Consider the following 15,190-nt stretch of genomic DNA (forward strand, 5'->3'; position numbering starts at 1 on the left):
TTATATAACAATGTGTTAACATGCTAGAAGTTAAAAGTCAATATGGTAAAGTGTTGAATCATGTTAGCAGTATGCAATAATATGTAACACGATTGTAACATTTTAAAACATTGTAACATTGATTTAAACAGTAAAAAAGGTAAAACATGCATTAAACTTAATAGCAATGTAGCTAAAACATGCTAGCACAGTTTTAAACATAGGTAGCAATCTGCTGCAACATGTTTAACATGCCAACAATGTACTAAAATATGATATTAGCGTTATAAAAATCTTTTAAATGTGCTAGAAGGTATATGTTAAAATGCTAAAGTGTTGAATCATGCTAGCAATGTGCAATAATATGCCAAGCATATGCTAGTAAAGTTTTTGTAACAGATTTAAACTAAATTTTAAATCAAAATGCTAATACATTTGATAAGCTTAAAAGTGGTGTAGTAATACATGCTAAAACATGATAGCAACATGCTAAACATGCTTTAAACAACATAGTAATACAATAGTATCAATGTAGTAAATCATGTGCTAAACTTGCTAGCACTCTAATAAAGAATGTTAAAAACTAAGTTTTAAAGCATAATAGCTAAATGCAACATGCTAAAACATACAGGCAATATGCTAAATTATGCTAGTACTATGCTAAAAATGTTCTAAAACATGCAGGAAACATGGATAGCCTACCACTTAGCAACACTTTAGCTATCCACCAGGATACTATTGCTAATGCCTGTCAATGGAGCCACATAGCATACTGTAGTGTGAAGGATTTTGTTTTGAAAAATTGGATAGCAGTGAAATGGGCAAAAACGCAAGACTTTTAAAACCTAAACATGTAAGTTCACCTAGCTCAGTGTTCTTATAAATCTGTGTTATGCGCTGGTCAAACATCATGTTTACAAAAACAATGAGAAAGCTCCTTAGTAGATGTTCCCACAGGATCAGTATTTCACCTTGGCATATAATGATTATAAACCAATATTTTAAGCAAACGTACAGCAATGGTTTGGTACAGAGACTTCCCGAAGTGCTTCTTGAACTCTTGTCTGATCTTCTTGAGGTCCACCTCACACCGGGACACCATGATCCGGGTCAGCACCTTCTCCTTCGCTCCTTTGCTCTGAAAGACACAATCCGCTAACATTAAAAGAGCAGCTAGATGCCTGATGTAATTCTACTGCAAGACATCAGAAACATCAGCAGGTAGATTACAGATGAGCCACTTAATACTTTCTTCCAATCACAGGAACGCATATAAAGGTGTTGGCAGGAGAACTTATTCTACCTTCATGGCGTCTTGCAGTCTGCTGGCGAAATACAGCTGTTTGTTTTCAAAGCACTGAACTGAGAAAGGGAAAATGTGGAGATTAGATTCAGCTGCTGGGTTAATGGTGGCTTTCTTACTCATAAAACAGTGGATTTGATTCAAAATGAACCTTAAAGCTGTTTCGAAAGACTGTACTGGCTTATTGTCAAAGCCTTTGACTAGTGTGGTCACGTAATGTACTCTCCCAAAAAGAAATATGTACTTTTATTTTGAAAGTGAAAGTAAACACAACTGCAATGTACATTATATGCATTTCAAACTATTTTATAAATGATCTTTTAATAAATTATGTTTGAAAAATACAAAGAACTGTTGGAAGCATGCTAGCTATGTTAAAACATGTTAGAAACATGCTTTAAACATGCGAATAATGTATTTAATCAGTCCAGCAATGTGCTAGCACCAATTAGCAATGTGTTAAAACATGCAGCAACATATTATTGAATAAAAATGTCATCTAAAAATGTGTTTCTAAACATAAGTAAATGATAAAATGTGCAAACACTAGGTATCAATGTTCTAAAACATGTTAACAACATGTCCAATCAGAACAGCAATGTTAAAACCTATACTTTTAGCAGTGTATACTAAAACATGTTAGCAATGTGTGTTTAACAGGCAAAAACTGTGCTAAAACACTCTGAAAAATGTTAACGCCAGGTCATCAATGCTCTTAACATGCTGTCAGTGTGTTTAAAGATGCTAACATGCTACCTACATACTAGCAACTTGGCAAAAACTCTATAATATGCTAACAGCAGGTTATCAATGCTCTAAACATTTTTCAAACATGCTGGCAACAAAACATGTTTTTAATGTGTTTGATGGTATTAACCTGCTAAACATACTCTAAAATGCACTAAAAACATGTTAACTACATTGATTCAACCAACATGCTAAAACATATTAGCAACATGATAAAACATGCTAACAGCATGAATGTACAGTATATGGTAGCAATAAATCAAATCATGCTAGCAATGTGTTGAAAAACATCCAATAAAGGTATCACCAATGTGAAAATATATGCTAACAATGTGCTAAATCATCGCATTACAATTGTTTTTACAAAAATGTGCTAATGAGATGTGACGTGCCTAAATAAGTAACATGTTAGCACTCTAAAGCAGCAATGCATGAAAACCTGGTAGCAAACAACAACATTGTAAAACATGTGAACAATGTGTTTAACAGTTAGGTCTAAAAGCTAACACGTATGCTTTGCTATATCCCATGCTAACTTTCAGTTTAACAGAAGAAGATATCAGAAGTCAGTTGTATGGGGTGTTTGTAGATGAAGACTCTCACCGAGGGTCAGGAAGGACTTCTCTAGGTCTCCTTTGACCTCTTTGCGGATGCTCTCCTGCATGTCATACGGGCTGTAGCTCTTGTATCTGTCAAACACTGTAAGGGAAAACACAAAATCCACATTAACTGTGCTCGGAGGCCTGTTTTATTAGATGGACGGGGGTGAAAGGAGAGTCTCGAACCTTTCTGAAGGTGAGGAACGCTTCTCTCTGACATGATGGAGATCCAGCACTTCACATCAGTGCCTTTTCGCTTGACTCCGGCATCATACAGGGCCTACACACAAAATATAATATAATATAATATAATATAATATAATATAATATATATAATATAATATAATATAATATAATATAATATAATATAATATAATATAATAATACTTCAAACATAGAAATGTATATATATATATATATATATATATATATATATATATATATATATATATATATATATATATATATATATACACACACAGGGGTTGTAAAAAGAAAGGCAGTGACCAAAATAATTTATTAGTATGGTGTAGAGCAGGGTTTCTCAACCACGTTCCTGGAGGACCACCAGCACTGCACATTTACCTTATCTCCTTAACCAAACACACCTGATTCAGATCATCAGCTCATTAGAGACTGAAACACCTGTAACGAGTGTAAAAGACAAAGGAGACATCCAATACATGCAGTGTTGGTGGTCCTCCAGGAACGTGGTTGAGAAACACTGGTGTAGAGCATCCTTTTGCAGCCAATACACCATCAATTCATCTTGGGAATGACAGATCAAAGTCCTGCAGAGTGGCCAGAGGGATTTTCAGCCATTCGTCTTGCAGAATAGTGGTTCTTCCAAAACATCCAAAAGTGGCTCAATAATATTTAGGTTTAATGACTGTGCAGGCCATAGGAGATGTTCAGCTTCATTTTCCTGTTCATCAAACCACTCTGTCACCACTCTTGCTGTGTGTATTGGTGCATTACCATCCTGATACCTGGCACCGCCTTCAGGATACAATGTTTGAACCATTGGATGCACATGCCATTGTCCTCCATAATGATCATCAGAGAACAATGCACTTTCACATTGTCCACAGCCCAAGATTTTTACTGCTGGCGCCACTGAAACTGACATTTGGCATTGGCACGAGTGACCAAAGGTTTAGCCATAGCAGCCAACAGGAGAGTTGAGGTGCATATTTAATTCTGCATTGAGTTGGGTAGCTGTGGTTTAATGTTTTTTGGAAACAATCCGGGTTGGACAGCTTCCTCATACGTCCACAGTTAGTGAGATTGCGCCAGTGAGATGTGCACCAACAATTTGCACTTTTTTGAACTCTTATATGTCACCCATAATGTTGTGTGTGTGTTGCAACGTTTTAAGCCTTCACTCTCTGCTCTTACTGGTGAACTGTGCAGGTAATGAAGATTGGCCACCAGACTGGTGAAATTTAGCTATGAAACTTTCAACTATATATATACATTCTGAGAAATACACCTCAAGGACTTACTCTTGCATCTTCATCAATTCTCTGGTAGTCAGTAACAGAGGTTGGCTGGTCTCTTTTGGCCTGAGAAATTACAAATGATGAGCAGAAATGTTAGGATCTTAATTCAAACTCTTTAATGGTTCTCTATACTAGTTAAAATGTGTAAAACTGACCTCAACCAGAGCAAGCAGGAGTTTGGCAAAGTCTCCTGAAGTATCTCCAGCCACATCCTTCTCCAATTCCTTCTTGAACACTGTAATCAGACACACATATTTATATCATAAGTACAAACACCTAATAGGTGCATTTAAACACTGCCATACTCACATTCCCTGTAGACTTTCTTGATCTCCATGATCTCAGCATTGCTTCGAGAGCAGAGGATCTCAATCAGAGACTCTTCGTCTGTTCCGAGACCCTGACAACACACAGATAACATGCTGAAACCAGATGATCATCTTAATAATTAACCTAGGCATAATAAATGAATACTAGTATCTGATGAATACCTACTAGTATTTATCAAAGGAGTGCAAGTATTTGAGAAATAAGTACCAGTATCTGATGCATGAGTACTAGAATATGATGATTAAGTACTAATAAGTACCAGTTCTATTGAATGAGCACTAGTGAGTACCAGTGCCTTATGATGAAATACTATTGGGTACCAATATACATTGAGTAAGAACTAGGATCTGATAAATAAATACCAGTTCCTAATGAATGAGTTCTAGTAAGTACCAATACCTAATGATAGAGTACTACAAAGTGCCAGTGAATAAGTTGTTGTAAGTACCAGTATCCAATCAATGAGTGCTCGAATATGATGAAGTACTAGAGAGTAGCAGTATCTTATTAAGTCCCTGTATCTAATGAATGAGTACTAGTGAGTACCATACCTAATGATCGAGTACTAGTGAGTACCAACATCTGCAAGTATTAGGGTCTGATGAATAATTACCTAATGATTGACTACTAGTACGTACCAATACCTAATGATCAAATACTAGAAAGTACCATTATCTAATAAATAAGAACTAGAAGCTGATGATTTAGTACTTGTGAGTAGCAGAATGGGTTGAGCAGGTAATAGTATCTAATAAGTAGTAAAATCTGACGAATGAGTACTAGTAAGTGCCAGTGCCTAATGTTCAAGTACTAATCAGTACAGATATCTGTTGAGTAAGTACTTGTATTTGATGAATTAGTTCAGTTCCTAATGATTGAGTACTGGTAAGAATGAGTACTACAATATGATGATTTAGTACTAGTGAAGAACAGTATCTGTTGAGTAAGTACCAGTGTCCAATGAACAAGTACTATATCAATATCTGTTCAGTAAGTACTAGGATCTGATGAACAAGTACCTAATGAATGAGTACTAGCAAGCATTAGTACCTAATTATCGGGTACTAAAAAGTATCAGTATCTGTTGAATAAGTACTACGAAGTGTCTCATGAATGAGTACTAGAATTTGATGATCAAGTACTAGGGAGTTCCAGTACTTCATGAAAGAGTACTAGTAAGTACCAGCAACTGATAAGTACCAGTATCTAATTAATAAGTACTAGTATCTGAAGAATAAGTAACTAATGAATGAGTACTAGTAAGTACCACTAGTAAGTGGCGTGAGTAAGTTTCAGTGTGTAACGAACTACAACAACAAAAAAACATGCTAATAGTTTAGCTCACTTTGATGGAGGCTTTGATTTCTGAGGCGTCATACTGTGCAGTGCTCTTCATGAGGCCCAGGATGACTGTTTCCAGTGAGCCAGACAATGCCCCCTTCAGGGCTGAGATCATATCCTAAACAGGTGGGATGGAGGGGGAAAAGTCACAAAAGACTGATTGAAATTTGTCAAAGACTTGGCATTTACAAACACAAATACTTTGAATTCTGGTAAACAGTTTCAACATTTAATCTTTCAAGATGAGTACTCGTATTTGATGAATTAGTTCCAGTATCTAATGAATAAGTTTGACGAATAAGATCCTTAATTTAATGAGTAAGTGTAAGTATCTGATGACTTGGTTCCAGTGTCTAATTAATGAGATCTAGAATTTTTGAGAACTGGTACCAGTATCCACGGGTGTTGCCAGGTGGGGGGCCCGGTGGGTAGGGGGCTTGGCAGAGTGCAAAGAGCTCTGGCAATTTAAGACCCACCCAGGTCTTTGAGTTGTAGTATTTGATGAAGTAGTTCCAGTATCTAATGAGAACTAGTATGTATTTAATTATTATTTCCAGTATCTAATAAATGAGTACTAGAATATGACAAATTAGTTCCAGTATCTAATGAAGTAGTACTAGATGTTGATGAATCGGTTCCAGTATCTAATGAATGAGTACTAGATGTTGATGAATTGGTTCCAGTATCTAATGAATGAATACTAGATATTGATGAATTAGTTCCCATGTCTAATAAATGAGTACTAGAATATGACAAATTAGTTCCAGTATCTAATGAATGAGTACTAGATGTTGATGAATTGGTTGCGGTATCTAATGAATGAGTACTAGATGTTGATGAATTAGTTCCCATGTCTAATGAATGAGTACTAGATGTTGATGAATTAGTTCCCATGTCTAATAAATGAGTACAACAATATGACAAATTAGTTCCAGTATCTAATGAATGAGTATTAGATGTTGATGAATTGGTTCCAGTATCTAATGAATGAGTACTATATATATTCATCAATATTATATATATATATATATATATATATATATATATATATATATATATATATATATATATATATATATATATATATATATATATATACAACAAATTAGTTCCAGTATCTAATGAATGAGTACTAGATGTTGATGAATTAGTTCCCATGTCTAATAAATGAGTACTAGATGTTGATGAATTGGTTCCAGTATCTAATGAATGAGTACTAGATGTTGATGAATTAGTTCCCATGTATAATAAATGAGTACAAGAATATGACAAATTAGTTCCAGTATCTAATGAATGAGTACTAGATGTTGATGAATTGGTTCCAGTATCTAATGAATGAGTACTAGATGTTGATGAATTGGTTCCAGTATCTAATGAATGAGTACTAGATGTTGATGAATTAGTTCCCATGTCTAATAAATGAGTACTAGAATATGACAAATTAGTTCCAGTATCTAATGAATGAGTACTAGATGTTGATCAATTGGTTGCGGTATCTAATAAATGAGTACTAGATGTTGATGAATTAGTTTCCATGTCTAATAAATGAGTACTAGAATATGACAAATTAGTTCCAGTATCTAATGAATGAGTACTAGATGTTGATGAATTGGTTCCAGTATCTAATGAATGAGTACTAAATGTTGATGAATTATTTCCGATGTCTATTAAATGAGTACTAGAATATGACAAATTAGTTCCAGTATCTAATGAATGAGTACTAGATGTTGATGAATTAGTTCCTATGAATAAATAAGTACTAGAATATGACAAATTAGTTCCAGTATCTAATAATGAGTACTAGATGTTGATGAATTGGTTCCCATGTCTAATAAATGAGTACAACAATGACAAATTAGTTCCAGTATCTAATGAATGAGTATTAGATGTTGATGAATTAGTTCCCATGTCTAATAAATAAGTACTAGAATATGACAAATTAGTTCCAGTATCTAATGAATGAGTACTGGTATTTGATCAGTTAGTTCCATTTTCTAATGAACGAGTAACTAGTATTTGATGGGTGGAGTTGTTCACAGACAAACCTTCTTGGCTCTCCTCTCATATGCGAAAGCAATCTCTCGCCGCTGGTTGTATGTGCGTTTGGTGAGGATGTCAATTATGGTTTGCTCATCCACCCCTAAAACAAATAGTTATGTTTATCAATCAAAACCATTATAAAATGGCACACAAAAAACTTTTTGTAGTTTAGTCTATTGATGTCAAGACTAATATGCCATTAAATGTAATAATCGAATGTATTGTTCTATAATTTCTGCATCTGTTTCCTCCCTCAGGACATTATTTGGAGTTTCTTCAGCAGAATGAAGGGCAGGACTGTGGTTCCTGCAATCAGGCGTTGGTCTGGAAATGTTCCTCATGTGGTTGGGTCTCTTCCAGACAGGACGGGTGACTCACTTCTACCACTGTAGCCAGTTTATACTTCATCAAGTCTTCAGCAGTTAAAGCCCACTACAGCACTGCAGCGTCTACTGTTTGTGTAATGTCTCATCATCATCATCAGCACTGAGCGTCTTCGTCTCTCACCTTTAGTTTTGATAGCGGTATCAATCCTGGCAGCATCTTTATCTGGATCAAAGTTGGCCTCTGGAACAACAGTAGGGTAGGTGGGCTCTCCCTACAGCCAAACAATGAGGGAAAATACAGTACATACATGAAGTACACTTTAGTTTTATATAATGAATTATTTATAGCTGGATAATATTTTAAATATACATTTATATAAATACATTTAACTAGTTTTGATTATATACATTATATAAAATAGATAAAACTAAATATGAATTTTGTTTAGATTTTATTTTTAATATTTTATGAATTGTAATTTTATAGTCTACATATATATATATACAAATACACAGACTTGTAGATTTAAATTATGTGGGAATTATATAGGTATACAATGATTTTTAAAAAATAGAATTTTAGTAGAATAAAAGAATGTTTAATATAAAATTATTTGTTATTTTAATGTATTTCAATACACTAATTGTATTGTTTTAATATTTTATTTATTTATCTACCTCAATAATTTATATTTTAATTATATTATTATTATTATAAATTAATTATATTATTATTATAAAATTATAAATATATATTTATATATGTGTGTTTTATACATACACACACACACACATATATATATATATATATATATATATATATATATATATATATATATATATATATATATATATATATATATATATATATATATATATATATATATGTATATATATATATATATGTATATATATATATATATGTATATATATATATATATGTATATATATATATATATATATATATGTATATATATATATATATGTATATATATATATATATATATGTATATATATATATATATATATATATATATATATATATATATATATATACATGTGTATATATATATATATATATATATATATATATATATATATATATATATATATATATATATATATATATATATATATATATATATATATATATATATACATATATACATATATACATGTGTATATATATATATGTGTATATATATATATATATATATATATATATATATATATATACATATATACATATATACATGTGTATATATATGTGTATATATATATATATATATATATATATATATATATATATATATATATATATATATACATATATACATGTATATATATATATATATATATATATATATATATACATGTATATATCTATACATATATATATATATATATATATATATATATATATATATATATATATATATATATATATATATATATATATATATAGTTATTCTTTTTTCTTAATTTATAAAAAAAATTCATAAAAAAATTTCCTTGACAATTATTCTAATGTCCTATAAATGGTTTATAATATACTGCTTCAATATAACCTTTAACTTTTTTTTTAATAATCTTTGATGTAATCATTTCATTTAATCCTCAACATGGGTATGAGCACTTACTCCGCCCAGTTCGAGGGTGAGCTGCCCTAAGAACTCAGAGACCAAAGCCATCCTGGACTTCCTGTGGAGCAAACACACACCTATTAATTTCCATCAGCGTTTGCTTGATGTCACTCATATCTGTCATGCTGGAAATCAAAAGCCCAACTCATTTACATTGGGTTTCTGGGACTTAAATTAACATAGTGAATGCAACTCAGTCTTAAGAGGAGACTCTGAGCCTCCGTCACATGATCTACAGAGTTACGTAATGCAGAACTAAACACTTCTCAAACTCTTAGTCACCTCATCCAGGCTAACAGAGTCAGAAAAGTGACCTAAAACACTTTAAATAAAGACAAATATAGATTATTTATATATTATGATTAACGTAAAATAAATCACATGCTCATTATTCATATAAATAGTAATTTATTTAATTTTCCCCCATTAAAATGCCACAATACTATAAAACCTCATTTTTAAAATTTGTCAAAAAGTTATGCCAACTTTTAGGACCACCTAAAATTTACAAAAGCCCCTGCCTAAAATAAACAGCAAGAGTCAAGCTTTTCAGAGAATAGCTCATGATTCACTGCAGTTGCTATGCAGTTAAACCCAAACAGCAGAAGTAAACAGCAATTTTACAAAACCAGCGTCTGGTCAAAAAGCTAAGCAAACAGGCACACCCTTAAGGGAGAACGCTGGGAAAAATCTCTAAAGCATGTGAGACTCATTTATCCTCGTCTAACACCCTTAGGCTCGGGTTTCTATTAGTTTGAGGAGTTCGAAAAGAATCTTCTGCTCCTTTTTATGAAGGAAAAGTAGTTTCAGAGTCAATAAAAAGTTGATCTTAAGGAAAATAGACTGTTTTTGTAATATAAAACACCTTTTTTTGCCTTATTAAACTTATTTAACTTAGTAGAAGTACTTTAGAATTCATTCAGGAGATGAATAAATGAATAAAAAGGTTTTAAAATACCTTGCTGATGAGCAAATCTCAGATGCTGTGCAGAACAATCCCAGCTATGGAGAGCGAGATGGGTGTGGTGTTTAAATACCAGAAGGCGGGGCTGTTTAAGGTAAGCCCCGTCTCCCGATGACACACCCACTCCCTCCGTCTTCATCTCTAAAGTAAGTTCAGGGGATGAAAGCAGCTTTGGGAAAGCGTGGTTTCATGGTTCCGATCTGGATGGAAATGAAGGATGTTCCTGTAAACCAGCCGTGAACGCTGCTGTTACATAAACGATCGGTCAATCAGAAGCTTGGGACGAGATGCATGATTATAAATTATTAGAAATAGGATGCGTCGTATTGCGTGCGCATTAATTCAAAGGCATAACGATTGTTTCTTAAGGCACAACACTTCTTTAAAACATGCAGTTTGACAGCTTGTGTGTCGCAATACTTGGCAACATCTTTGAGAATGTCAAAAATGAACCGCCCATGACACATTCCTTCTCCTTAGTTGCACAAGGGCTTTTACTCAACATTAACACACACACTCAGACACAGACAGACACACACACACTGCAGAAATCTTTTGAGAAAGTAAATCAGAGGTTCAGACAACTTTAAAAACATGTTATTTTCCACACTGTACATTACTGGAGAACATCTATTCCTAGTGCAACACTCGGCTGCGTCTGAAATTGCATACATCCATACTATATAGTATGCGAGTCGAGCAACAAATAATATCTTGACTTCTAGTTGGAGAAGACCTACTGGAATCCACATGGAGCCAAGATTCTCATAGAAATCAGTCAAGTTTGGTGAAGGAAAGATCATGGTTTGGGGTTACATTCAGTATGAGGGCGTGCGAGAGATCTGCCGAGTGGATGGCAACATCAACAGCCTGAGGTATCAAGACATTTGTGCTGCCCGTTACATTACAAACCGGAGACAGGAGAGGGCAAATTCTTCAGCAGGATAGCGCTCCTCATACTTCAGCCTCCACATCAAAGCTCCTGAAAGCAAAGAAGGTCAAAATGCTCCGGGATTGGCCAGTCCTGTCACCAGAAATGAACATTATTGAGCTCATGATGGAGTCAGACACAATATTCATTCTGTTTCCACTGCAGCATGACTTTATATTCTATACAGGACATTATTTCTGTTCAGTGACAAGACTTGTCTACGCAAAGTCAGACCTTACTGTCCTAATGAAATCATTAATAATCAAGACATGGTCGTGTTTTATTTTGGTAAAATAAGCGTAATCTAGAGGCCTTTGCCTTTCATATAAGCCACTTCTGATACCAAATGATCAACTAGAAGTCAAGTTATTATTTGCTAATCCTAAAACTTGGGATAGGCGACAAGACTTTTGTCAGGTAGTGTATGTCCGAATGACTTACTACTTCTAGCGAGACTCTGAAGTGCGCATCTGATGGATGCTACGCTATCCCAAAACGCCACACGGGAGAATTCATGAATGGGCGGGAAGCGACGCAAACTGATGTGGGTAAGTCATGTGATAATGACAAATGGTGGATCTAGTACGTCCCAATTCCATTCATGCTATATAGAACACACTTTTCTAATGGTCATGTAGTAAAATCCAATTCAAATGTAGAGCCTGTTTGAGTAGGTATGGTTTTGGACGCAGCCCAAGTTTCTGCAAGCTTCTCCCTCTAAAAAGGTCATTGTGATGCATGACTAATGTAACCATAATCAACAGTTTCACATCCTTCACACAAATCACTTCTAAAGTCGACATGAAGTCAAAATCTGCTCTTCTTATTTTTATATATACAGGTGAAGTCAGAATTAATAGCCCCTCTTTGATTTTGATCTCTTTTTTAAATATTTCACAAATTATGTTTAACAGAGCAAGGAAATTTTCACAGTATGTCTGATAATATTTTTTCTTCTGGAGAAAGTCTTATTTGTTTTATTCCAGCTAGAATAAAAGCAGTTTTTAATTTTCTTTTAAACATTTTAAGGTCAATATTATTAGCCCCTTTAAGCTTTATATTTTTCGATAGTCTACAGAACAAACCATTATTATATAATAACTTGCCTAATTGCCCTAACCTGCCTAGTTAACCTAATTAACCTAGTTAATCCTTTAAATGTCACTTTAAGCTGTATAGAAGTGTCTTGAAAAATATCTAGCAAGATATTATGTACTGTCATCATGGCAAAGATAAAATAAATCAGTTATTAGAGATGAGTTATTAAAGGGCACCTTTGGTAAAAAAAATCTACTTTTCAAGCTGTTTGGTTAGACATATGTGCATGTATGGTGTATAGAGCGTCATATTGGGGTGATATAAACACACCCAGTGCTTTTTTTTTTCAATTTAACAACATAAAAAACGGTGGACCAATTGGAGCGGTTTTCAAATCGACCACAACTTTACGTAGGAGAGCGGTCCCCCCGCCCACCAATATTGATTGACAGGCGCGTCATCATATCCTCAGTTTGTTGATTCACGTCCGCCATTTTCAGCGTGAGTCGAAGCGATATCACTAAAGGAACACGCTAGCTCTATTTTTAGATGCAAGGCTCATTGGGCTCAACACAAGATCAATATTCTCCACATTATCGCTCTAATCGGAATTATTGGTTGTATCTTTAGGCAGGTTTGCAAACATGTGTACTTCTCATTGAGTCTACCTTATACTTCAGCCGTTTGCATTTCTCGCGATCCCAGAAGCTCCCTGTGATCTTAACTAGCATGCGTTTTAGAATTCTAAACATCGGTTTCTATCAGGGTACACTCAAGTCGATGGCTGGGCGCCGCGGACCGCTGCAGAAACCTATGTTTAGAATTCAAAAACGCGTGGCGCGACGATTCGGGACACTTCATGTTTCTGCCGCGCCACAGAGAGTGTCTGGTGTGCCGTGTCGCGGCTTCGAGCGGCGCATCCGGTGCCTCAGTCAAAGTTAATTCAGTGTGCGTGGTTATTAGTTTCTGTGTACAAGCTCGGCACTTGAAACTAGCACACAGTTGGCTGTAAAACTGTACAAAGACACAAATGATTTTGTACTCTCTGCTTGGTCTGTGTCCGAGTCGTACATGCACGACTGAATGCTGAACCTCTCACTCCAGCTCTTTCTCGCAGTCTTCCTGTCAGACTCTGTTGCAAACGCAGAGCGGGTGAGCTCATGGCCCCGCCCCCTTGTTACGTTGGCAGGAAGCCAAAACTAATTTACATGTGAAACAACACACCCATAAATCAGAGAGCTGTGGACACGCCCCCAACATTACCCTTTTTAACACATTATAATAAAAAATCTGAATTGTGTTTTAAACTGAACCTAAACTGGCACACTCAGAAGAACCATAATATTAATATTAAATCAGAAAAAAAGAGGTAAACTATGTGCCCTTTAAAACTATTATGTTTAGAAATGTGTTGAAAATATCTCTGTTAAACAGAAATTAGGGAAAAAAATAAACAGGGGGGCGAATATTTCTGACTTCAACTGTATATACTTAGTTCCTGTTTTAAAGAACGCATCTGTGCACTTCATTATTGCACTCATAAACTTTTCTCAAATACCATAGACTTACCTTCCCCTCAAAATGACCTTTCTTTACTTCTGGTCACATGGTCTGCCTTTAGGGTGGGCTATCAGTGTGTGTCTCATTTCTGCCATGCTTTTGTCCATCCATCTATCTTCCTCCATTTTGTAATCTTCCAATAATCCAACTGGTTCCCAAAAGATGAAGTCACGCACCGACCTACATTTCTCCTCAATTCAGAAGCTGTTTCAATTGGTTGTACGTCATGATAGGGGGGAAAAGACATCTTAACTTACGTTCAGGCCAACTTTAATCATGTAAAAGTCATTGGGGGAGGGTGGGAGAAGGAATCATACTAACTCTATGATTCACACCAGTGTTTCCCAACCCTGTTCCTGGAGGCACACCAACAGTACATATTTTGTATGTCTCCCTTATCTGACCCATTTGTGTCAGGTTTTGGGGTCTTTTCTAATGTTCTGCTGAGTTGATTCAGGTGTGTTTGATTAGGGAGAGGTTGAAAATGTGTACTGTTGGTGTGCCTTCAGGAACAGGGTTGGGAAACACTGATTCACACCTTCATATGGATATACCTATTACACTACCTGACTAAGTTTTGTTGTCGATCCCAGTTGTAAGAGCAACAAATAATAACTTGACTTCTAGTTGATCATTTGGAAAAGTGGCAGAGGGTCAATTTTTCTGATGGATCATCTGTTGAACTACATCGCAATCATCACAAATACTGCAGACGATCCATAACTGCATCTGTACATCTCTATGACTCGAATAACTCATTAATAAAGTCATCTGGAATGGCAAAGAAAGCGTTCTTGCAGGACTCCCAGAGCTCATCAAGATTCTTAGGATTCATTTTCAATGGCTCCTCCATCTTACTCCAGACATGCTCAATAATGTTCATATCT

General features: G+C 34.6%; 1 protein-coding gene across 1 annotated transcript in view; it reads right to left on the bottom strand.

Annotated features, from left to right (window-relative positions):
- The window catches only part of anxa2a (annexin A2a), a 12,098-nt gene extending 1,237 nt beyond the window's left edge, over positions 1-10,861 (bottom strand). Inside the window, exons 1-12 of the mRNA XM_056451663.1 lie at positions 10,769-10,861; positions 9,808-9,868; positions 8,349-8,439; positions 7,847-7,941; positions 5,806-5,919; positions 4,440-4,530; positions 4,286-4,365; positions 4,134-4,193; positions 2,815-2,908; positions 2,633-2,728; positions 1,283-1,341; positions 995-1,117 (exon numbers count right to left, since the gene is read on the bottom strand). Coding sequence (XP_056307638.1) covers positions 995-1,117; positions 1,283-1,341; positions 2,633-2,728; positions 2,815-2,908; positions 4,134-4,193; positions 4,286-4,365; positions 4,440-4,530; positions 5,806-5,919; positions 7,847-7,941; positions 8,349-8,439; positions 9,808-9,858 — 954 coding nt within the window. The 5' untranslated portion in view covers positions 9,859-9,868; positions 10,769-10,861. The remainder of the gene's footprint in view (positions 1-994; positions 1,118-1,282; positions 1,342-2,632; positions 2,729-2,814; positions 2,909-4,133; positions 4,194-4,285; positions 4,366-4,439; positions 4,531-5,805; positions 5,920-7,846; positions 7,942-8,348; positions 8,440-9,807; positions 9,869-10,768) is intronic.
- Between the last annotated feature and the right edge of the window lie 4,329 nt (positions 10,862-15,190).

Source organism: Danio aesculapii, chromosome 25 (genome assembly GCF_903798145.1).
Source record: "Danio aesculapii chromosome 25, fDanAes4.1, whole genome shotgun sequence".
NCBI classification, from domain to species: Eukaryota; Metazoa; Chordata; class Actinopteri; order Cypriniformes; family Danionidae; genus Danio; species Danio aesculapii.